At 40.2% G+C, this 22,918-nt stretch overlaps 1 protein-coding gene across 8 annotated transcripts in view; it reads right to left on the bottom strand.

The window, feature by feature from the left end:
- Positions 1 to 22,918, bottom strand: part of NEK10 (NIMA related kinase 10) — a 208,433-nt gene that overhangs the window by 56,880 nt on the left and 128,635 nt on the right. For all 8 annotated transcript variants that reach the window (XM_047100316.1, XM_047100309.1, XM_047100310.1 and 5 more), the window contains 4 exons: positions 21,132 to 21,345; positions 4,560 to 4,743; positions 4,366 to 4,452; positions 2,607 to 2,661 (listed from right to left, as the gene is read on the bottom strand). In XM_047100316.1, the coding sequence (XP_046956272.1) occupies positions 2,607 to 2,661; positions 4,366 to 4,452; positions 4,560 to 4,743; positions 21,132 to 21,345 (540 nt within the window). The remainder of the gene's footprint in view (positions 1 to 2,606; positions 2,662 to 4,365; positions 4,453 to 4,559; positions 4,744 to 21,131; positions 21,346 to 22,918) is intronic.

Genomic DNA, 22,918 nt, shown 5'->3' with positions numbered 1-22,918 from the left:
AGCCCTGATACCGGAGTTGAGGAGGACATCCTACTCTGTGGTAGCATCAGACCCCCAGCTCTGCAGCCACATCTTCCAACCCTGTCCCCTCTCTCGCTGGGCCAACAAGCAAGAGCTCCCATGGCTCCAGGCTCCTGTGTGTGGCTTCCTTGTCTGTGGAAAGTGGGAGCAGAGGTGGTGGCTTAGGGACAAGAAGCCAGAAGGAAGGCAATTGGAGGGAACTGCAAGCCCAGCAAATTCCTTGGGCGATCCTCTATTTCAAGTCCCAAGTCCTCTAAATCCCCCATTCTGGTTCTCCTGGGGTTCGGGACTGTTTCTCTTTTCCCTGCCCTCTCCTTTACGTCTGACCATCACTTCTCGGCACATCGGCCCACTAAAAAAATGTGTAGGATTCCCTCAATGGCCCTTCTGGTATTTTATGCACTCTGATAGGTTTTCCTTGGGTTTTTGTCACTAGCAACACTAGAAATGAATTAGGAAATTAAAAGGCTTCGTGCTAACCCTTCCTAAGCCTTACTTGGAAAAAAATAAGTAATTAGTGATGCTGTATCTTTGACTAGACAAAAAGTAGTTTTCTACATGAACCCTCCTTTGCCCCCTAACTGAACCCTTCAGGATTTCGCAAGGCAGCTTCCTCATTCTGAAATTCATCTTCCCAGTGGACAGTAGTTCCATTCTGGCTGCCCAGTACCCACCGTGCTCCCTGCAGCAAGGACCTCCCGATGGACTTGGAGGGGGCAGTCGATCACGGAACTCAGCTCTCCCGGCAGCGGTAAATAGGATCCTGATTCAATCCAGGCCAACTGACTCTCTCTAGCAAGACACTGAGTCCTGAGAAAGGTGACACATGGGTGCCAAAAGCAAACTGGGAGATCCTTTATCCCAGCATCAGGGCCTTTCTGATTCTGCCAGCAGTGCCTCCTCCACAGACTTCAGGGGCTCACCTGGCCCTTATTCCTTCCTAAGTTTAGAACCTCTGGGTTTCTAATTACATGAGCACTGCCCCCCCCACCCCCCGCCATAAAGCCTTTTAATGAACCTCTGTTGCATGAGTCAACAAAAGTCAGGTTCATTTGCTGGCATCCAGAAAGCCCAGCTGAGAAAGCACACCATAGCCTTACCCTTTTGTCACATTGCATGCAGCCACGTCCCTAGCCAGGGTCACCCACAGTGCCACAGACCACTGACTGGAATCACCACCTACGCGCTTAGGCACAGGTAGCCTCAACTGGTGTCTCTGACTAAGAGCTGTCTGGCAGTCCTTCTGCCTGTCTCCACTCAGTTGTCTGCCCATCTTTATATTGGTTCTTCCAGGTGACCACTCCTCAAATCTAGACCATCTTCACAGCAGTGACCTTGAAAATCATCTAGTAGACAGAAACCACCAAGTATAATCTTCTCTGCTTTTCTAGCTTAATTTTGTCTTTGCCCCCTTTTCTTCAGACGCAGAGAAAGAGCTGTCCCTTCATCTTTCCCGGACCCACTCTCTAGGCTCAAGCTACTCTGTGCCTGTGTCTTATCAATTCCTTTTCTCTCTTTATCTCTCCTTTCCACTGGCTGCCTCTCCTTAGTACCAGTCACCCTGAAGTCATCCTGATTCTAAAAAGGCCCCTTTTCACCAAACATCCCCTACCAGCTAACTACCTCGCTCACTCTTAGTTTTCTTCCCCCCATCACTGCCTCTGTAACTTCTAAACGCACCACAATCCCACTGCTGCCAACCTCACTCAATGCTATGGAAACTGCCCTCATGACAGTCACCAGGGACTTCACTAGGCCAAACCTAATGGTTTCGTTTTAGTTTTAGCCCAAAAGATAACTCTTGCAGAAACTGCTGAATATCCCCAAATAAGTTTCTTTTTCCCTTTAAAACAGAATCCCCCAAACATATTCATCCCTCCCATAGGAGATGTGCTCCTATGATTACATTCTGGCCAATGGTATGTGAACAGAAGGGATGAGCACAATGTCGGGTCCTGTCCTTTCCACTTCCTGCTGGCTGGGGTGTGGATGTGATGTGGTCCACATTTGCCACATTCGCCATGAGGATGAGCCATATAGCCCACCTGAGGAGGTGGAAAAACAAGATATAAGGAGCCAGGGCTCCAGAGGAGCCCATAAAGCACAACCACCTGCTTTCCTGGTCCACCCCTGAGCTCCGAGAGGCTAACTGCTTAGCCGAAGGTCACAAAGCTAGAATTAAACCCTGACCTAAGCTTAGTACTCTTTTCCTAATGTTTATTTATTTATTTTGAGAGAGAGAGAGCGAGTGAGGGAGAGAGCAGGGGAGGGGCAGAGAGCAAGGGAGACAGAGGATCTGACGTGGGCCCTGCACTGACAGCAGAATCCGATGTGGGGCTCGAACTCAAGAACAGTGAGATCAAGACCTGAGCTGAAGTTGGACGCTCAACCAACTGAGCCACATGGGCACCCCTAAGCTTAGTACTCTTTATGGTAGGCTGCTTGGTAAACCGTAATCACTCCTGGGAGGGTGGGCTCTCACAGCCTCTAGTACCACATGTCCATGGCAACTTCTAGCCATCAGGTTTCACCTTACCACCAATAACTCAGCTCTGTAGAGTTCTGGGAGCTCAATGTGTACGTACCTTGTTTGGGATTGTCTTTCTCCTCCCGAGGCACTAAAACTTCTCTTTAAAATGCCTGGAACAAGAACATAAAAATATCTTTATATTTTCCCTCTACACACCTTTCATTTATTTACCTATTTATTAATTTAAAAAAATGCTCCATCCTATAATATGAGCAATTTTACATACTCTAAAGATGGTCATTATTTATAAAAGCATCAGCTGAAATATAATGTTTCGAATTACTGTTTACTTAATGGGATTGTGCAAGGTCCTTTTTCCAAAGAAAAGGTACTAAAAAGGCAACTCTGTTACTAATAGCTAATAAAGGAAAATACAATATCCATGTCATAATTATCCTAAAGCCCTTGCCAAGACAGCTACAAGTTGCCACATGCAAGTTTAAATGTTCAACTTTTCCTCCTTGCTTCCCCACTGACCACTGTTGCTACCCAGAATATAAAAAACTGAATTCATCTCCAAACAGCCAGTAATTAACTTCTTCTAGAATTTGCTACATATGAATGAATATTTTTCCTGTATAACATTCATGTTTTCCCAATCACATATCAGGATATTATATCTAGCAGGCAGGAATTTGCAGGGAAAAATCAATGTTGGAAACTGAGATCGTTCCAGAAAATCTGGAACACGTAGTCACTATTTTGATGGACAATTAAATTCGGAAAGAAACAAAAAAAAAAATGAAGTTCAATCCTTAGGGTTTAACTTTGATCCTCAGGGAGATTATTTTAAACCTTCTTTTGAGATTTTCATAGTATACTCCTTAATGAGAGAAATTTATTTATACTAACTTTATTTCAAAATATTTCTATCCTGGAATGCCTGGGTGGCTCAGTCGGTTGAGAGTCCGACTTCAGCTCAGGTCATGATCTCACAGTTCATGAGTTCGAGCCTCGCATTAGGCTTTGTGTTGACAGCTCAGAGCCTGGAGCCTGCTTGGGATTCTGTGTCTCCCTCTCTCTCTGCCCCTCCCCTGCTCACACTTTCTCTCTCTCTCTCAAAAATAAACATTAAAAAAAATTCAAAATATTTCTACCCTAATTAATATGCCTTCAACTTACTCTTTTAAAAGAATTATTCTTTCCTCTCCATATTCTATTTTAACTTCTCTTTTCTTTCAGTTTCAGATTTGTTGAATGAATTGAATCCTATCTTTCCTTACAAATTTTATCCAAATATATCTTTTCTTTTCTTTTCCATACCCCATACCCCAGACTATTTACTTTACTGTTTTAAAAAAGTAAGAGGCAAAATTAACATATGGACTGAATTTATATAACATATTTTTCATAGTACTAAACAATTAAAATATTTATTCTACTTTAGTGTTTGAAATTATAATCTATCCCTTACATAACATGAATAAAATCATACAAAACTTAGTCTACTCCAAGACTAACTTCTTCTCCAGGTCTCTAACCCTTAGAGAACAGACTCACAAGAGGTCACTTCCATTATTCCTGTGGTTATTTAGTGTTTCTCCAAATTAGCTATCTCCACTCCGCAGTTACAAGGTGTATTTGCCAGTAGAAATAATAAAACTAACTATTCGTTTGACAGCTAAGGCAACAGCAGACCACAGTGCCGATTGGCCTCTGGGCCTGCCAGAAGGCTAGACAAACCTGTCCTAATTAGCACTGCACCTAGAATATAAACCGCTGCGTTACGCATACGATGGCGGTCACCCGACTCCCAAGTGTGATTCCCAAACCACGACCTACCGGAACCCCACAAGCCGGCAAAGAAAACTTACTGAATGTAGATTCTTTCACAGGGCTCGAACTGGAGCTGCTGGAGTTGTCCGAAATGTCCAATTCCTCATCTAGCTCTGAGTACATGTCTGCACATGAACAGAAGAGTAACAGAACAAAGAAAGAGAGCAAATGAGCCTTGAAACAGACAACATTGAAGAGCGCATTCACGTGGCCACCACTTCACTAGAAATACCTTTGTCAATATTTTCCAAGTTGAAGGTCTCCTCGGACAGGATTTCATCACAGGCCCTGTCTTCATCCTTACCGCAGGGGGCCTGGAAACCCTCGGGGGGCAGGTCTGCGCTTTCTGAAAGTTCGCTCTTCAGGCTGGTGCCTCCACTGCTACTGCTACTCAAGCTTGCCTTCTCAAAGGTGTCCTGCGAGGGAAATTCAACGCACAGCTGTCTTTTCTTCCTTCCTCCGCTAGGACCCAACGCTTATTAGAACATACATTAAAATGCGTGCTAAGCATATATATTTGTGCTAACGTACCACCGGTTATTCCATCTGCGCATTTGTGGCTGAGTTCACTTAGTCCCTCTCTATAAAAAAATGCATCCCTGCAGGCTACCACGGGACAGACAAGAACAGAGGTGCCAAGATGCTCAATGACAAAGGTCTGTGCGATGCGGCAAAAGAAAATGCAGCGCTAAGGGAAAGATACGTATCAGTCAAGCGGAAATTACTGTCACCTTAATAACATTTGCCGTCTCAAACAAACATGGGAATAAAAGGTACAGCATAAGGAGAACAGTCAATGGTGTTGTCATAGCACTGGATCGTGACATGTGGTAGCCATGCTTGTGGTGAGCAAAGCCTAAGGTAGGGAATTGCGGGTGTATACTACACTATCCCGTACTGTGTCTTATACCTGAAATTAATGTGAGCTCACGTGCCGGCTATACTTAGCAAAGTACAAACAATGCTACCAAATCTCAGCACCACAGTGGGCGAGTAGGACTTAGTTTTTTCAAATTTCAGGAAACTCTGCAGCAGTAGTGGATGCCGCCAGGCCATGGAGAGAGAAAGGCGCCGTCCTCTGAAAGGTGCAGAGACCAGCACAGGCTCCAGTGGTGACCAACGCTTGCTCGAGACAGGTCCAAGGGTTTACTTTTGTTTTGTTTTGGATACTCTTTCTGAAACTGAATTGACACCCACAGCCACCAGAGGCAAGTTTCTAAACTCCATGGTGACAGAATTGAAGGTAAAGAAAATCTAAGACCATATGAGCGACGGGTGTTAGAAGTCTGCCTCCGAAAGCTCTCGCGTGCTTCTGTTCCCTAAACAAGACAAAACATGAAAAGAATAGCAAAGACATTTTGTGCAATGCAAACTGTCCCATCAATGTTATCTCTTTTTCCTAAGAGTTTTTTCACGGTACTTTCCTCAAGCTTCCACCAAGATGCTTGGAGATCTTTCTTGCTCTGTTGGAGCTAATGTGCAGTTGAAGCGTCTTCATTTTCTTTGTCGAGTCCTCCATCCAGTGACTGCTTTGTGACTCAGCATTGTTCCTTCCTGTTTTTTGGGTCTACTCCTGTCTACTACCTTAGAACCTAAAATGGAAAATGCTTCAGACACCCTTTGGATTGCTCATGTGTTCTCAGAAATCTTCCCCATGCTTAAGACTCGTAAGGAGCTTCCAATGCCAGCCTCAGCGCTGCTGAAGCTCAGCCCGGACACCAAATTCAGGAGCTCCTTCTAAGGCTCACAACTTTCCTTCCGAACTCACTCAACCCCTTCCGTGTCTTCCTCCTTTTTCTGTCCCAACCCACAGATCCTTCTTCCTCCAACATCTTCAAGTGAAGTCAGAAATACACACAGAAATAAATTTAGGGCTTTCACATCCTTATGACTTTTTATTCGAAATCATTTACTGCCCTATTCTAAAGCCCACAACTGGATTTACGACCCTGTAGGGACTCTACACCCAAGATGCAACAGTTGCTATCAATGTTTAAAAAATAAAGAGAGAGATAATTTTTGAGTCGACAAAACTCTATTGCATTGATGCAATTAGATGTCGGAATTCATATATCTCGAAAACTGGCAAAACTTCAGCAAAGGCTTTGTTTCTTTTTAGAACAGGCATGGAGAAGACATCAAAGGAAGACATTTTTTCTTTGGACAAATGAAGAGTGAAGAGAAGCTGTGAGTCCTGACACAGGTATCCCAGACTTGAGGAGTTTTGACTTGTAACCAATACCAAAGAACCAGGAACCAGATGGCTTGCAAATCAAGTCATTTGCAACCAGTAAAATTGCATCCATAAGTAATTGGGTGTTTGCTTAACTTCTGAAAAAGGGGAATTCACATACTGAGAGAGATGCTTTTTCAAACTCTGTAAGAGGGGAAGCAATAAAGCGATAAAGCAATGTAGAATGTATAGTTTGTTTTAGTTTGAAAAAAACCCCTCTGTTTCTGTAATCTCCTGCAGCAGTTTTGCTTCAAAAAAATCTATATAGTTCTTGAACTTGACATAAAAGATACGTCACTGTTGACACATTTTCCCAAATGTGATTTCCAGACTTTTTCCTTGTGAATATTTGAGTACCCAACTCATTGCCAACTCACCCCTTGAAGAACTGGAGGCTATTTTAGTCCCTTTTGAATCCCTCCATGCCTTGCACGATGCTTTACACATAGCAAATGCTTAATAAGTAGTTGCTGTATTGAGACAGAAGGGAGAAAAGGGCCAGGGAAGAAGGTGAACTCCCCTACATGATAAGTAGGTTTTGTAACGTCTGTGTTTGTTTTCTGTTTGTTTGTTTGTTGTTGTTGTTTTGTTTTTGTTTATCTTGCCCGTTTATCCAGAATCCTGGGTCAGAATCCATCGTGCTGTTTCTCTAAGAGCTGAAGAGACTATCTGGTGATACACCAATGAATAAGAGTGAATGCTTCCTTTCCTTTTTCCCCTTTGCATGTTTGAGAAGTTGTAAAGCTCGATTCATCTGTATTAGAGATGGCTGGCCCGGCAATGACAATCCGGCTCCTCTGTAACCCAGCAGGCCCTGGCTAAAGGCAGAAATGGTTAACTGTTTTTAACCTGAGAGTTGAGGCCATTAAGATGTTTTTGAAAGTTGCCTCCAGCAAGTACATACACCTATTAAAGGGAGCTGGGGGGAGCAGGGAGGTGCAGCCTTGGGGGATGCAATTTGGCTGCTGTCATCTTTTTTACTTTTTGATTACTTAAGATTTTTCTAGGAATAGAAGAGGGAGTTAACTACATTTTTTTTGGCATCTACATATCTCCCAGGAACGGATGGACACATTCTGTGCATCAATATGGCAGCAAGAAGAAGACAATGCAAATGAGACAATAAAATTATCACTGATATGGAAATCATCACCATTACTGGAGACACTTCCTGTCACAGTGCTGTTATAGGCACAATTATGTTTAGCTCGGTTTTGCTCATTATAATGTAATTTTTTATGTGTGCAGCACATTATAATACATTTTCAGTTGAATAGCAGTTCTAACAGTAACAGCCTGACATTGCCTAAATTAACTGCAACAGTAGGGAAAGAATTAAGAGAGCTATTTTATTAAAACTAGTGCAATTTTTTAAATTACCCAGAATGTTTTCTAAGGAGAGAGAAAAGCAAGAAATAAATATAAAACATAACACTAACTATATCCTATAGATGCTTTACTTTAGCACGATAAAGAATGTACTATTTCTTTTGTTCTAAAATAGTCACTCTATTTGAGCTATGTCTTTGCCTAGATTCTCCTATTTGTTTAGGTAATAACCATGACCTTAGACACATAAGTTCAGGGCTACCCACGGCTTGACAGCAATTCACCTGGCTGAGGTGATCTCTTTTTAATGGCAAACCACGTTCTATGCTTTTCATGGAGGATGGCACAAAGAAAGTCCAAATAGGAGACAGATCATTACCGCATATTATTGCGCATAAGTTTTGTCCCTTAATTTCAAAGTATTAAAAAAATCAGTGTGATCGAGAGGGCTGAAGGGGCCACACAGACCCAGGCCATAGCTGATTGGACTGGCCACTTCAGCAGGTGTGGTGAGAGGCTCCTGTCCAGGACCTCACTCTGGGGCACTTGGTTTTGCCATCACGGAGAGGTGGGCTGCAGGAGCAAGCTTGGAGCCTGGTCCCTTCCTACGGCAGCTGAGCATCTTTTAGCTGCAAAGCTGTTTGGTGGATACCCCTGTCTATTTTGTTTATGAAATCCTGAAGTATTTCCCTGCTCTTGTGTTCCACATATCAAGTAGAAGGGCAATACGTTCAAATTAAACCAGAAAAACCGGTGTGTAAGGTGCTGGAAATAACTAAATTTACAAATATTATATAATAAAGGAAAAATATTATCTTCAAGTTCGGATATTAATTATTTTTTATTTCGGACTTCTTAAAAATATTCATACAAAGCTAAATGTTTGGCTTTAATATAATTAAATGCATATAATTATGATCCTACTATTATCATGACACTCTCTTAATTAGAACTTCTTAAGAGCACAAGAACATACTAACGAACTATCACCAAAATAAGTAAATTAGAGAATGAATGAATTATAACAATTCAGTATAAAGTTCCACTATCAAATTTACCATGCTTGATAGAGTTTCACTGCCACCCCATAATTAATCTAGTATCAGTAATAGGTTCTCTGTGTTTCCTAATTCAAAGACAGGTTTTCTAGAAGTAATACTACTAAAAAGGAAGAAGAGAAGAACAGTGCTATAGTCTGAAGGCATCCCTTAAAAATACCGAAGATTTAGTCTACATCAACATTTACTGACCACCCTTTTGTTTCAACACTGCACATTACCAAAGGAAAAGAACTGAATGTATGTGTGAAAACTTCTGAAATCATTTCAAAGGAGGCCAAAAGCAGGCAATTCCATTTGACATATAGAAGAAGTCATGCACAGAGAATCATCAAGTGGTCAAGTTTTTTTTTTTTTTTTTTTTTTTTTTTAAATTTTTTTTTAATGTTTATTTATTTTGGGGACAGAGAGAGACAGAGCATGAACGGGGGAGGGGCAGAAAGAGAGGAAGACACAGAATCGGAAGCAGGCTCCAGGCTCCGAGCCATCAGCCCAGAGCCCGATGCGGGGCTCGAACTCACGGACCGCGAGATCGTGACCTGGCTGAAGTCGGACGCTTAACCGACTGAGCCACCCAGGCGCCCCCAAGTGGTCAAGTTTTAAGACATTCTAATTCGGATTGCTCAAAAACGAGAAATGTGGTTGAAAACCAGCACTGCTTACGGCATGAACACAGTATGGAATTAGACATGGGTGGTATCAGTATGAGTGAACCATACAAATTAGAATTCTACTTACTGTTTCATTTTTAATATGGAATTACACAAAGAAATGTCTACCTCTTGTCAAAGCACACACTTAGTACCTGACATCAAAATACCAAACTGATTAAGTGCCAGTAAACAAAGAGTTAAAAATCAAGGAGAAGAATCACCATCATCTGTTACCAATCTCCCTGCTTCCGTTCTTAGCTTTCAGTAGTCAACTGGTACACAGCAACAGCTATATCATTTTAAAACATTATGTCACCCTTTGCTCAAAACGCACATCATTCAAGTCTATACCATGGACCACACCAGCCTTATCTCCTCCTCTCACCCCCTGCTTCACTCAATTCCAGCCACACAGGCCTCCTTGCTTGCCCCTTGAATTTGGCAGGTATGCCCCACCTCCAAATATTTGGATTTGCTGTTCCCTCTGACATCAATGTTGTGCCTCCAGATATTTGCAAAGTTCACCCTTCTAATGTATTCAGGTTTCTGCTCAAACGTCATGTAGTTATAGAGCCTTTTCCTGACATCCCTATTTAAAATAGCCTGTCTTCGCACATCTACCAATCACTATCACTTTGATTTCTCACATTTGTGTCCATAGTACTTAAATGTATATTAATTTATTTATTATTTGTCTTTCTTTACTACAAAGATGGAGTTCTTTGACTATTCCACTTACTGATAAAACACCAGGCTAGAATATTCCCCAGAGGAGAATAGATGCTCAATAAATTTTGATAAACAAATGAAATAAAAGACCGATTCTTCAAAGTACTGCAAAACTCTTCCCCATATTAAAACAGAAAGTAGAAATGAAAAGAGCAGCATTAATAAGGAGTGTAGAGGAGGGCCTGGACGTGGCAATTTTGGAGACAGCTCTGGTTATAGAGGAGGAAGAGAAGGAAGTGGTGGTGGAGGACCTGGATATGGCAGCCTGGCAGGGGAGGGGTGGCTACGGAGGTGATTATGACAAGCGTGGAGGAGGAAATGACGGAAATGGAAATTACAATGATTTTGGAAATTATAACCAGCAACTTTCTAACCGCGGTCCCATGAAAAGTGGAGACTGTGGTGTTGTCAGGAACATGGGGGGACCATAGGGTGGAGGAAACTCTGGGCCTGGAGGCAGTAGAGGAAGAGGGGATATGGAGGGAGAAGCTGATATTGGGCTTCGTTGTGTAAATAGGAGAGGATGAGAGCCCAGAGGTAACGGAACAGTTTCAGGCTGTCAAAATAATAACGTTAAGGGAACTCTTATCTAAGTCATGCATAAATCTGCAGTGATATAGCAGAAGATACCAGAGCAGATGCAGAGAGCCATTTTGTGAATGCGCTGGATAATTTAATAACTTTACCTGGCTATGGAGGCAGGAGTTGGGGAAAAAACGCCTTCGGGACAGTTTCTGAGCTTTTCAATTGTTATTTCTTTCTAGTGGTTTTGTAAGTGTAGAAGCATTCCTTCTTTGATAATGTTAAACTTGTAGGTTTCAGGTAACACGTGAAACCTTTTTAAAGATTTTCCTCAAAGTTTCAAAAGCTATTAGCCAGGATCATGGTGTAATAAGACATAATGTTTTTCTTTAAAAAAAAATTAAGTGCATGTGTAGAGTTAAGAAGCTGTTGTACATTTATGATTTAATAAAATAATTCTAAAGGAAAACAAAATAGCAACATTATTTTTTTGAAGAAATTGACAAACTGATTCTAAAATTAATAAGTAAATATAACAGATCCAGAATGGCCAAATCAAATTTGACAAAGAAGAGCTAAATTGGAGCACTTATACAACCTAATTTCCAGACTTCTTAAAAAGCCAAAATAATCATGACTGTGTTGTATTGGCTGAAGAACAGATACACAGATTAATGCAACAGAACAGAGTTCAGAAATAAATCCACATATATAGTGTCAAGTGATTTTCAAAAAAGACATGTAGTAAAGTCAGTGAGGAAGGATTAGGCATTTTAAGAAATGATGCTGGGGAAACTGGGCACCCATAAGGAAAAAAAATAAATTTCAATCTCTTCATTATTCTATGCATGAAGTTAAATCAAAATGGATCATGGACCTAAACATAAAATCTATAACCAGAAAGAATTTAAAAAACAAAAAAAACAGCCTATTTTTGCAATCTTCGGAGAGGCCACAATTTCTTTAACAGGATGCAAAAAGCACTAGCAACAATGAAAAACTAAATGAGTAAACGGGACTTGAACAAAATTAAAATTTAACAAAATTTCTGCTCATCAAAAAAATATCATTAAAACAGTCAAGTCATAGATTAGGAAAAACATTTGCAATACATATACATACATACATACATACAATACATAGTCATATATAGACTATTTAAAGAACTCCTAAAGTCAACAAAACAGACCTTCAGTAAAATAATGGCCAAAGATTCGAACAGATACTTCACACACACACACACACACACACACACACACAGATATATAATTGATCAATAAGGAAATGTAAAAGTGTTCAACAGCCTTGGCTATCAAGAAAATGCAAACTAAAACCACAGAGAGGTACCCTTTTATTCCCAACACAATGGCTAAAGTCTAAAAGACTGACAATAGCAAATGTTTACAAGAATGTGGAACAGGTGAGCAAACCTCATATATTACTTCTAAAAATGCTAACCAGTACAATTTTGGAAAACTGCTTAGTAGTTTCTTTTAAAGTTAAACATACATCTACCTTATGACCCGGAAATTCTACTCCTAGGTACTTGTCGAAGAGAAATGAAAGTATCTCCATAAGAAGACTTATATAAGAAAATTCAGAGCAGTCTTATATAAAACCCCAAATCTGGAAACGATGTGGTGTTCATCAACAGGAGAACAAAATATGATACATTCATACAACATAATACTATCCAGCAACATAAATAACTGCCAAACACAACATCATGGATGAATCTCACAGACATTAGGTCATATGAAAGAAACCAGATGCTAAAGCGTACATACTCTGCGATTTATATGAAGTCACACGATAGGCAAAAGTAATCCATAGTGTCAGAAATCATGGCAGTCTGTCCATGGGCAGGGAACTGCACGGCAAGGGGCATGAGGGAAATTTCTGAGGGGATGTAAATGTTGCGAGTCTGGTTTCAGGTGCAAGTTGACCTTGTGTCAAAAGTCATTAAACTAAGTGTAAATTATACTATATGTAAATCATATCTCAATAAACAAGGGGGGAGTTATGGTGTGGATGTAAGAATTGTGTGTATATTTGTCTGGGAGCCTAAAAGGCATTGCTTTATTTTTTTAACCCGTAACAAGTATAGAACATTTCCAAAACAAGTCATGATTTTTCCCGATAGTTCTTTCACTGCATCATTATTTGTTGCCTTTTCACAGCCTTGGGGGAAATTCAGCCAACAATTAACCAGACAATAAAAGCAATGATGTTCACAAAAATATTGTCCTTTTAAAATACATCATTTTCTACATGGCTTAATTTAATCTCTTAGCAGAGGATTGCAGACACACGCCTTTAGTGGCGTACTCAGCAATTGTAAATGACATATGGTATAATAAAAATAAAACAACTCAGATAAATAAATAGCACAACAGTTCTTTAAATTTGCACTACGAAAATAAGAATCGTATGCTCGCATATCTGTTCAATTCTCAAGAGGTCAACTTTAAAGATATTTGAGAATTTAAGATAAATATCCAATGCCTCTTGATAAAATTTGCTAAGAACATAGATATTGTATTAGAAAGCTACAATAAGAATCCCAGAGTAAAGAAGTGAAATTATGAAGGGACTGTGGATTTAGAAATTAGTCTATGCTGACAAGCACTCTACTAGCTGTTTCCCACACAAGGTAGATGGAATTTAGTACAATAATTATGTGTGCCATATGTCAGCAGTTTGACAATATGAGACGATCACATAAATCTTTTGTAATTCACCGAAAGTTTAGAGTAAATTTCTAGGACTCACTACAGGAACATTTACTCATCTTTTTTATTTTTTTTTAATGTTTATTCATTTTTGAGAGATAGTCAGTGTGGGTGAGGGAGGGGCACAGGGAGAGGGAGACACAGAATCCGAAGCAGGCTCCAGGCTCTGAGCTGTCAGCACAGAGCTCAGTGCAGGACTCGAACTCATGAACTGTGAGATCATGATCTGAGCCAAACTCAGATGCTTAACCCACTGAGCCACCCAGGCACCCTAGGAACATTGACTCATCTTAAGCATGAGATAATTTATCAAGACCAAGTGTGATTTTTCAAAGATCATCTTGGTAGATACATAGAGGATGGTTAAGAGAGGGAGATGATTCTAGATAACTTGAGTAGAATGGATTCAATCATTTGGAAGGTCTTCAAAGCTGAGGCTTCTTTGCGATGAAAAAGAAATTCTCTCTGTGGACAGCAGTTTCAGTCCATGTCCAAGAGTTTCAACTTGCCCTTCCTGCCAGCCTACCCTGTGGATTATGGACTTACCTAGTCAGCCCCCACAATTGTATAATTCCTTGCAATAAATCTCTTCACATGTATCTCCTACTCGTTCTGCTTTATACACTGTGCGTAGGACTGTTCTGTATCCGACATAATATTAGCATCCCTGGCTGCTTCCCCTTAAGTACCAGTAGCAGTCAACATCATTGTGATAAACAAAATGGCTCTCCTGATGACCTCCTGTAGACAGTACAGAGGTGATATACTGAATCACTGCTAGGGATGAGGAAGAGAGTAGAGGCAAGAAAGCTGGATATCTCACCCTATGTGAGATAATGAGAATGAGAATTGTAAGGATAAGATGGATTTGTCAGACATTTCAGAAATAGATTTGGTAAAAGATTGCTAATAAAATGGATGTAGGATTTGAGGGAGAGTGAGTTGAAGAAAATGTTCAGGTTTCAGTTAAGGTGATGAAGTGGAGAACATGACTGGGTTAAAGAAAGAGATTCCATTCACTGTGAGAATGGCTCAGCATAAGGTACTTATTAGACATAAGGGTAAATGTCCAGCCCAAAATCTATGTCTGTCATATAGGAAAGGGTACGATCAGGCACACAGTTTTGGAGGTCTTCAGAAAATGGATGTGGAAGTTATGTTGTAAAACACATCCAATGTATTTCGCCTTCTTAGAATATATTGTGTACTTTTTCTCCCAGAGCCCTTATACTACGGAGACCAGACCATGAGGCTGCGGCTTACAAACCCAAGGAAAGGTCTAAATGAAGAACACGTGGGGAAAGAGAAGGTCATGGTGGAAGGGCAGTTTCTGGCAGTGTGGATGGGAGACAGGGAAGTCTTTCTGAAGCTCAAAAAAGGAGCCAGATGGGAGGATAGAAGATAAGTCAGGTTCAAGAATCCATGTTTTTCCTCCTCACATCCTTTCTAGCAGGAGTGAACATTGGGAGTAGAGCAGAGGGTGTGAGGGGGCAATTCAGGTTCAGCCAGAAAAGACTAGAAGCTTCAGAGAAGCTTCATGATCATCATAACGCTATATACTATGTAGTTGATAAGGGCATTTAGTAGAAGGCCCATGAGGGTAGATACCCTGTGTTCACTGTGGTATCCCCCACCCCTAGAATATTATCTGACACTAATAGGCACTCAGTAAATATTTGTTGAATGAATAATGGAATGACTGGCACCTGGGATAAAGGAGTAGGAAAGAAAAGAGAAGATGGGACTGATACTATGTCCCTTTACTCTCAGTTCCCCGTGGACTACGCCTGGCAGAGGTGCGAATCCAAAGCTCCCAGGCACCACAACGGGAACGTGGAAAATGGATGTGGAGCTTCCGGTGAGTCCACAGGTTATCACTGCATGGAGAGGAGCACAGAGAAAACAGTTCAAATCAGGGATGCCACAGTAGGTCCCCCAAAGCTATAGAGATAGGCTCACCTCATCTAAAGTCAAAGAGACCAAAAGAAGAAGGCAACATGCAGAGCCCCCTCCCATTGGTGTGAGGATGCCTGAGCAGTCTCCTGTACCCAGCTGCCATCTTGGGAGGAGGAAATGGTGAGGAGAACCCTTGAAATGGGAGACAAACTTTTAGACAAAAGCAGTTGATACATGTGACAATGGTCATACCCACCATTTTCTGCCACCGGCAGAAATAATATATATATGTTATATATATTATTATTATATATGTATTATGCCAAAATAATATATATTATAGAAAATAAAGTTCCCATTTTGTATAATTTTTACCCAAATTCATCTGAAATGGAAAACCATGGAACTGGATAAAACTCACTTAAGGGAAGAGCAAGAAGAGAAGCAGAACATAAAAATTTAAGAGTCCAGGGAGATATAATAAGAAAGAGTATTCAGAGATGTAGGATGGAAACCAGGACAGAGGAGTGTGGTTGAAACCACAGGAAGAAAAAAAAAAAGCTCAAGAAGGAGTTATGAACAAGAAGGAAGAATTAGCCCTCAGTTTGATAATTTGTTGTCAGTTATTCTGGAGAAGTTCAAGGCTTTCGTCCATACTAACAGGTATTCACAAACTTCTGCCATTTAGCACCAGTTTGCTTTCCCAGACTTTGCAAAGTATACATATCAAAATATGCACTATAAATCAGGAGATCCAACTTTCAGTGCTAGGACAAACTGGCACACTAGCTTGGTGACCTTGGGCAAGCCTCTTCTCTTGGTTTCTCTTTTCTAGCATAAAACAGTTCTATTTCTGGGGCACCTCGGTAGCTCAGTCGGTTAAGTATCGGACTTTGGCTCAGATCATGATCTCATTGTTGGTGAGTTTCAGCCCCACATCAGGCTCTGTGCTGACAGCTCAGAGCCTGGAGCCTGCTTCAGATTCTGTGTCTCCCTCGCTCTCTGTCCCTCCCTGTCTCATGGTCTTTCCCTCTCTCTCAAAAATAAACAAACACTAAAAAATACTAAAGGGGCGCTTGGGTGGCTCAGTCGGTTGGGCCTCTGACTTCAGCTCAGGTCATGACCTCATGGTCCTTGAGTTTGAGCCCCACGTTGGACTCTGTGCTTACAACTCGGAGCCTGGAGCCTGTTTCAGATTCTGTGTCTCCCTCTCTGTCTGCCCCTCCCTCACTCATGCTGTCTCCGTCTGTCTCAAAAATAAATAAACGTTAAAAAAAAATGAAAAAAAATACTAAAAACAAATACCATTTCCAAAATGTGATTAGTAGTCCTAAGTAAACCAAGCTGGTATATCCGGAGTTCATGTACTTTTGCTATTCTTTTCCATCCAGGAGTGACTTCTTACCTACTTTTCAAGGCCCAAACTTACCCTGCTTGCTTTGGAGTCTCCCTGAACTATATCAGCCATAGATCTCATTTGATATTTACCCAAATTTCCTCCATTTGATATTTACCCAAGTTGCATATGTGTCTTGGCTTCCCAGGTAGACCGTATAAGTCATTTCACAACGGGGACCACTCCTTATAATTATTTATAACCTTCACAGTACCAAGCACAATGTCTTACATTCAGAAGACATTCAACAGATCTTTGTTCTTCCACTGTTTTGTTAAATTTTTTAAAAAGTTTATTTATTTATTTTTGAGAGAGAGAGAGAGAGAGAGAGAGAGAGAACACAAGCAGGGGAGGGGCAGAGAGAGAGGGAGACACAGAATCCGGAGCAGGCTTCAGGCTCTGAGCTGTCAGCACAGAGCCCAATGCTGGGCTCAAACCCATGAACCGTGAGATCATGACCTGAGCTGAAGTGAGACGCTTAACCAACTGAGCCACCTGGGGACCCCATGTTCTTCTATTATTAATTATAAACTGTAAGCACTTTCAATTTTTCTCTTTTTGTATTGTTCCCTGTTGCGTTTATGGATACGAAAATAGTTATCCAGACTGAATGAACTTACCATACTAGTAAAAAAATCGTTTAGCTATAAAACAGAGATGATGAAGATAAAAGTACCTGACAAATATCACTGGAAGAGGAGTGGTGAATCCCTGCAAAACTTACCCTTTAAAAACATGCTTCTTTCATGATTACCCTTCGGTCCCCCTGGTACGTTCAGCTCTGCTCCACTTGTACACATAGAAATACACTTTATTTACCAATGTTAACATTAGTCTAAAGCTGTATCCACAAAATCCCAATAATCTGAGTGAAACTGAAATTTTCTATTGATTATCCAGATTATTGTAGGCTGGGTTTTAACCCTCATCCTCGCATTTGCTGGTGAAGATCTAAGCAGTGCACTGTGTAGAAATGCCTGCAACCAATTTTTCTGCCTGTGACATAAGACAACGCCCAAAGGGCAGCTATTCTGCGTGTTTAACACGTTGTGCACAATGCCGAAACACCAATCATGATTTTGACTACTACAATGCCACAGTATGCTCTGTAGCACGATAGCTTTTATTACATATTTAAGTAAAAGTTACACCTCATTTTTCTCTGCTTGATTCTTATTGTTCTTGACCCTGTGCTCTCCTTGTGACCTGTTATTTTGAATTCTAAAAATTAGAAAGCTTATTCTTCAAAAAGAAAATATTGCTTCTCTTTCACAGGGTCGGTCTAAACCACAGTACACAGGGGTGGACTTTATTATGAAGACTTCTCTGTCCTTTTGAAATATATATTAATACTCGTCTTTACCAGCCTATTATGAAAATTGCCATAATTAAGAACGAGCTAATGTGTGGAAAAGTAAGTAGCATACACCCCATGACATAAGAGCCCTTAATGTTTCTTATCAATTGTTTGCTTACCCACTAATTTGCAAAATCCAGCAATTCATAATGGATCTCCTTATCAGTGTTGAAAACTCATGAAGTTCTACCACACCCACTAATTTCTCTTTCCTTTGACTATTGCTTATCATTGGATTGTGTAATTATATTACTGATATTAACTGCTCTGGGAGGCATTCCACTACATTTGAAATGAAACGATCATAATCTGTAACAATACTTAAGAAAAAAAGAGACATAAAATTCGATACCTATAATTTTCCCATCAGCGATGGTGTGGATGTAAGTTTTTTAAAAATAACAATTGGTACTTAGCAAGGATAATGCCAATTAGCTACATGCTGTCTTTTGATGAAATATAATCACATATCCTTCTCAGTTCCTTAATAAAGCTGCGTTTTTCATTTTAGTTAACCTTCAATCAATCCAGAAATGAAAACTTATCAATATGCATAAAATAGTGCAAAAGGAGAAGATATTTTATGGTTTTTTTAAAGTAGTAATATCAACTTTGCCTACAAGTAAAGCACTTCTCCACAGTCCCTAAGAGACTGAATGCTCCATGAGGACATTGAAGCTGGCTAGTAGCACGCGCTCAATAGATATATATTAACTGCATGAAAACCACACACAGATTCAGTACTAATGGACTAAATGAGCAAGTTGCATCAAAAACTTTTTTTTTTACATAATCACTGTTCATTTTATATAATTTTGTGCCACTTTTTAATTTGCATAGTTCATTCAAACACATTAACTTATTTGATCCTAGTGCCTTCTGCAATAGGTAATATTTTCCCCCTCTTTATGGATGCGTACAGAACCTCTAGAACCTCAAAACTCCCTCATCGATAATAGATCACTCCCTTTGTTTAACCTGGTTATGGCCGGAGAGCTAGATTTCTACAGTTAAAATGGCCTTCCAAATACATACTGAAATATTGATAGATGAGATGATACGGTGTCTTGGGTTTGTTTCAGAATAACCTAGGGATGGCAGGGAGTGGGCAGTGGGGTGGGCATGAAGACAATATGTCATTGGCTCAAAGCAGCAAACTCTTGAAGCTGGAGGGCTGCTACACAAAGTGCTATCTTTACTTCAGTAAACGTATGAAATTTTCCACACTAAGAGTTTGAAAAAAAAAAAAAAAGCCAAGGAGAAAAAGTAAATAAATAAAACAGTCATTCTCAAGGTGTTTTGCTAAAGATAAGAGGATTTTTGCTGTTAGATTTTAAACTAACTCCACCTACCCCCACATCAGCTACACGAATCTAATATAAAATGACTCTTTTATGTCCAACTGGAAATTGGCTAAGTAGCTTTGCAGTGCAGAACTTAATAGAAGGCCTCAAATACTTAAGATATATAGAAATGGCCAAATCTCTCACATTTTCGTTTACTGGGAACACTATACTCTGAATGCAACATGACATCCGTAGAATAGTGTGTTTCTCATTGTTGCCTACTTTTTACAAAGTCAGGTAGTAAAATAACAAGAAAAGTGAGGTCTAACTCACTGTATATAAGATTTAACTGTGTTCAGCAAGAGCTATAACTCCAAGTTATATGCTCCTAAACATAAACCAAGGCCTTAGATAATCACCATGGATTGTTCTGTGAAATGACAGCTGGACTCAGCAAGGCAATAAAAATGAGCTTTTCCCCCCAAAAGAAAACTATATTGAACCTTCAACTACTAGATTCCAAGTATGTCAAGACAAACACACCAAACATTAGTGCTTTGCTTTTAATAGAAAGTAGTTTGATGGAAACTCTGTTATTCAAGAAATCAGAAAAAAAAAGGAAAGAAAGGAAAGGAAAGGAAAGGAAAGGAAAGGAAAGGAAAGGAAAGGAAAGGAAAGGAAAGGAAAAGAAAAGAAAAGAAAAGAAAAGAAAAGAAAAGAAAAGAAAAGAAAAGAAAAAGAAAAGAAACCCAGTTGTATCTTCTCTGAAATCAACTTTTTATATAATTTTCCCACCTGAGGCAGAACAGTTCTTTAGGGTCCTGGAAAGGAATTCAATGAATAAGTACTCTGATCAAGAATGTTATTATGACCCTCTTTTCTTGGGCCTCATGCCCAAGAGGGAAGGAAAGAACATCTACCAGGCTGCAGGGTCCCTTACGAGATCCCTGCTTGTGGGGAGCCCAGAGCACGAGCAAAGGACAGATCACGGGTCACAATGCAACAAAAACCACGGGAAAGCAAGACACAGCAACAAGAGCATCACTGGTCACTTGCACATGTGGACATCTGTGGCTTTTCCCTTTTTCAAGCTATGCTTAGAAATAAACTTAAACATCAAAATAATTTAAAGGTTACTGGCAAGAAAGATAAAAGGATATATTCTGATTTGAAGCATGGCAACATTATTACCACCACAAACAGTAATGAAAGCAATTACACTAATAAGACAAAATTTTAAGGCAATTGTTATTTCCTTCTCTGAATTAACACACAACATTTTCATCCATCTTCCCCAAATCAGATTGCTAAAGAAAGAAAATACATGCATTCACTGCTACCTATACAAAGAGCATAATATAAACTTAAAGAATTGCTAAGAGATGCCTCTAATTAGGTGTATTTCTTTGGAAAATAATTTATATTGACTTATTTTAACTATAAGTGTAAGATCTAGAAAAGGATGCAAATATGTAACTATATAATAGTGAAACACTGCGTGTAGCAATTAATATTTTCCTAACTTAAGATAACCTTCCAGTAAGACAAGTCTGAACAACTTCAGACATCCTTATTAGAGTTTATCACGAAGAGACTGAAAGATCTGCACTTACATGAGATAACAGAGCCAGCTCCTGGTGACATGTGACAGCATTTCGATTGGCTTCCATAAAGTACCTCTGCGTGCGCTTCCGCTCCCGTTCCAGCTTCTTCTCCAAAGCCAGCTGGGATGTAGATAAGTTGTCTAAATACTTCATCATGACATCTGATATCATCGAGCTGACTTCTACAATATCTGGGCGGGCTTCTGCATCAGGAGTGAGGCACCTAAGAGAACATAAGCTAATTACAGCACTCTGGTCAATGTTGGGACCAAGGCCATGGGGTGTGGAGGTCAAAGTTAAACCCCACTGTGTGTCCACCATGGTGTCTGCACCCAAGAACACCTGAGATAAGATGGACATCAAGCATAGTTTTGAATCCATGACTTCTCAAAAGGTGTTTGGAATGTTTGGGAAGCCGAGGGAGGCAGCACTGTTCTCTTTGCAGTTGGGCTGACAGGCAAGGGCTACAGGCTGAGCGTGAATTGTTCCTCAGGTCTCAGGACAGGTGGATACGGTCACCCACTCCTGTGTGAACTGGTTATTTTCTATAATCACTGCCAAGTCATCACTCAGTGAAACAAAGAGGGATCCCAAGAATGTAGGCCCTGATGACCACCCTGATGCACCAAACGAAAGGAAGGTTTTTAAGGGATCACAACTTATTGGCTTTTCCCAGCTGTACAGCAGCAATATCAACCCAACTTGATTAGTGTGAGCCTTACAAAACATGAAGTCATAAAACTAAAATGCAATCCAGTTACTCAGAGGTTTAAGATGTCTGTAATATTTTTTTTAAGTAGCTAATGTGACACATTGCATGCTAATATTTTCTGTGATTTGGAGGTAGGAAATGGCAACCAGCTTATTAAAGAGAGTATTATTTATGTCACAGCTAAACAGTAATACAAGGATATTCAAGACACCATGGAATCAGTTATCATGATCATTGTTAGTATGCTTTAAATACTTCCGGTACTCACTATGATATTTTAATTCAAATTCTCTAATTTCACTGAAGCCATGTTCTTCTTAATAAACTTTACTTTATTTGGACTTTGAGAAAAATACCTACTTTGCACATCTGTATTTGATTTAGCAACCTACAGTTCATACAACTTTCACCTATACTGATGTCTCCAGGAAATATTGGGGAACTATTTTATTTTTATTATTATTATTCACAACATAAGACAAAATAAGACTCTAACTTGTTAATTTGCTAATTACTCTTTTAGACTTGATTATGAGTAAAATATACATCTTTTAACTAGATTTTAAGACATTATCATCTCATATTTAATCTTTGTGTTATTTCTTGCTAAGGCAGTGGTCTTGCCCTCTGGTTATGACAGACACTTTACACATCTGCTCAATTCATATTTAACAAAGTTCGGTCTTTGCATTTGTAACAAAGAGAGGCAAGAGATAGTAGAGACAAGGCCAGCTACATAATTTGTGGAGTTCCCAGTGCAAAATCAAAGTGTGGTGCCCCAGCAGGGAGTGAGGAAATCAATCTCCCTTCCCATAGTCCAGGGTCCTAAATGATGGTAGACAGGAGACCCTCAAGAGACTTCAACCTCCATGCCCACATGACATACTTGATACCTGAATTGGAGGTGGGCAAGAGGCCCCACTGTGTCACCCACTCAGTGCACCATGATGCTACCACCCTGGTTAAGGATGGCCTCATTTTTGCCTCACCCGAAGATGCCAGCAGGGCACATGCTGCACCCTGATCCTCTCCTTGTCTGCATCCACAAAGCAGAATACAGGATGTTGACCCACCCAATCACCAC

The sequence above is a fragment of the Lynx rufus genome, unplaced genomic scaffold (genome assembly GCF_022079265.1).
Source record: "Lynx rufus isolate CCGP_SWC_20201006 ecotype Redwood Valley unplaced genomic scaffold, mLynRuf1.p SCAF_5, whole genome shotgun sequence".
NCBI classification, from domain to species: domain Eukaryota; kingdom Metazoa; phylum Chordata; class Mammalia; order Carnivora; family Felidae; genus Lynx; species Lynx rufus.
Note: the sequence above shows the minus strand (reverse complement) of the source record. Positions and strands in the feature narration are given on the sequence as shown.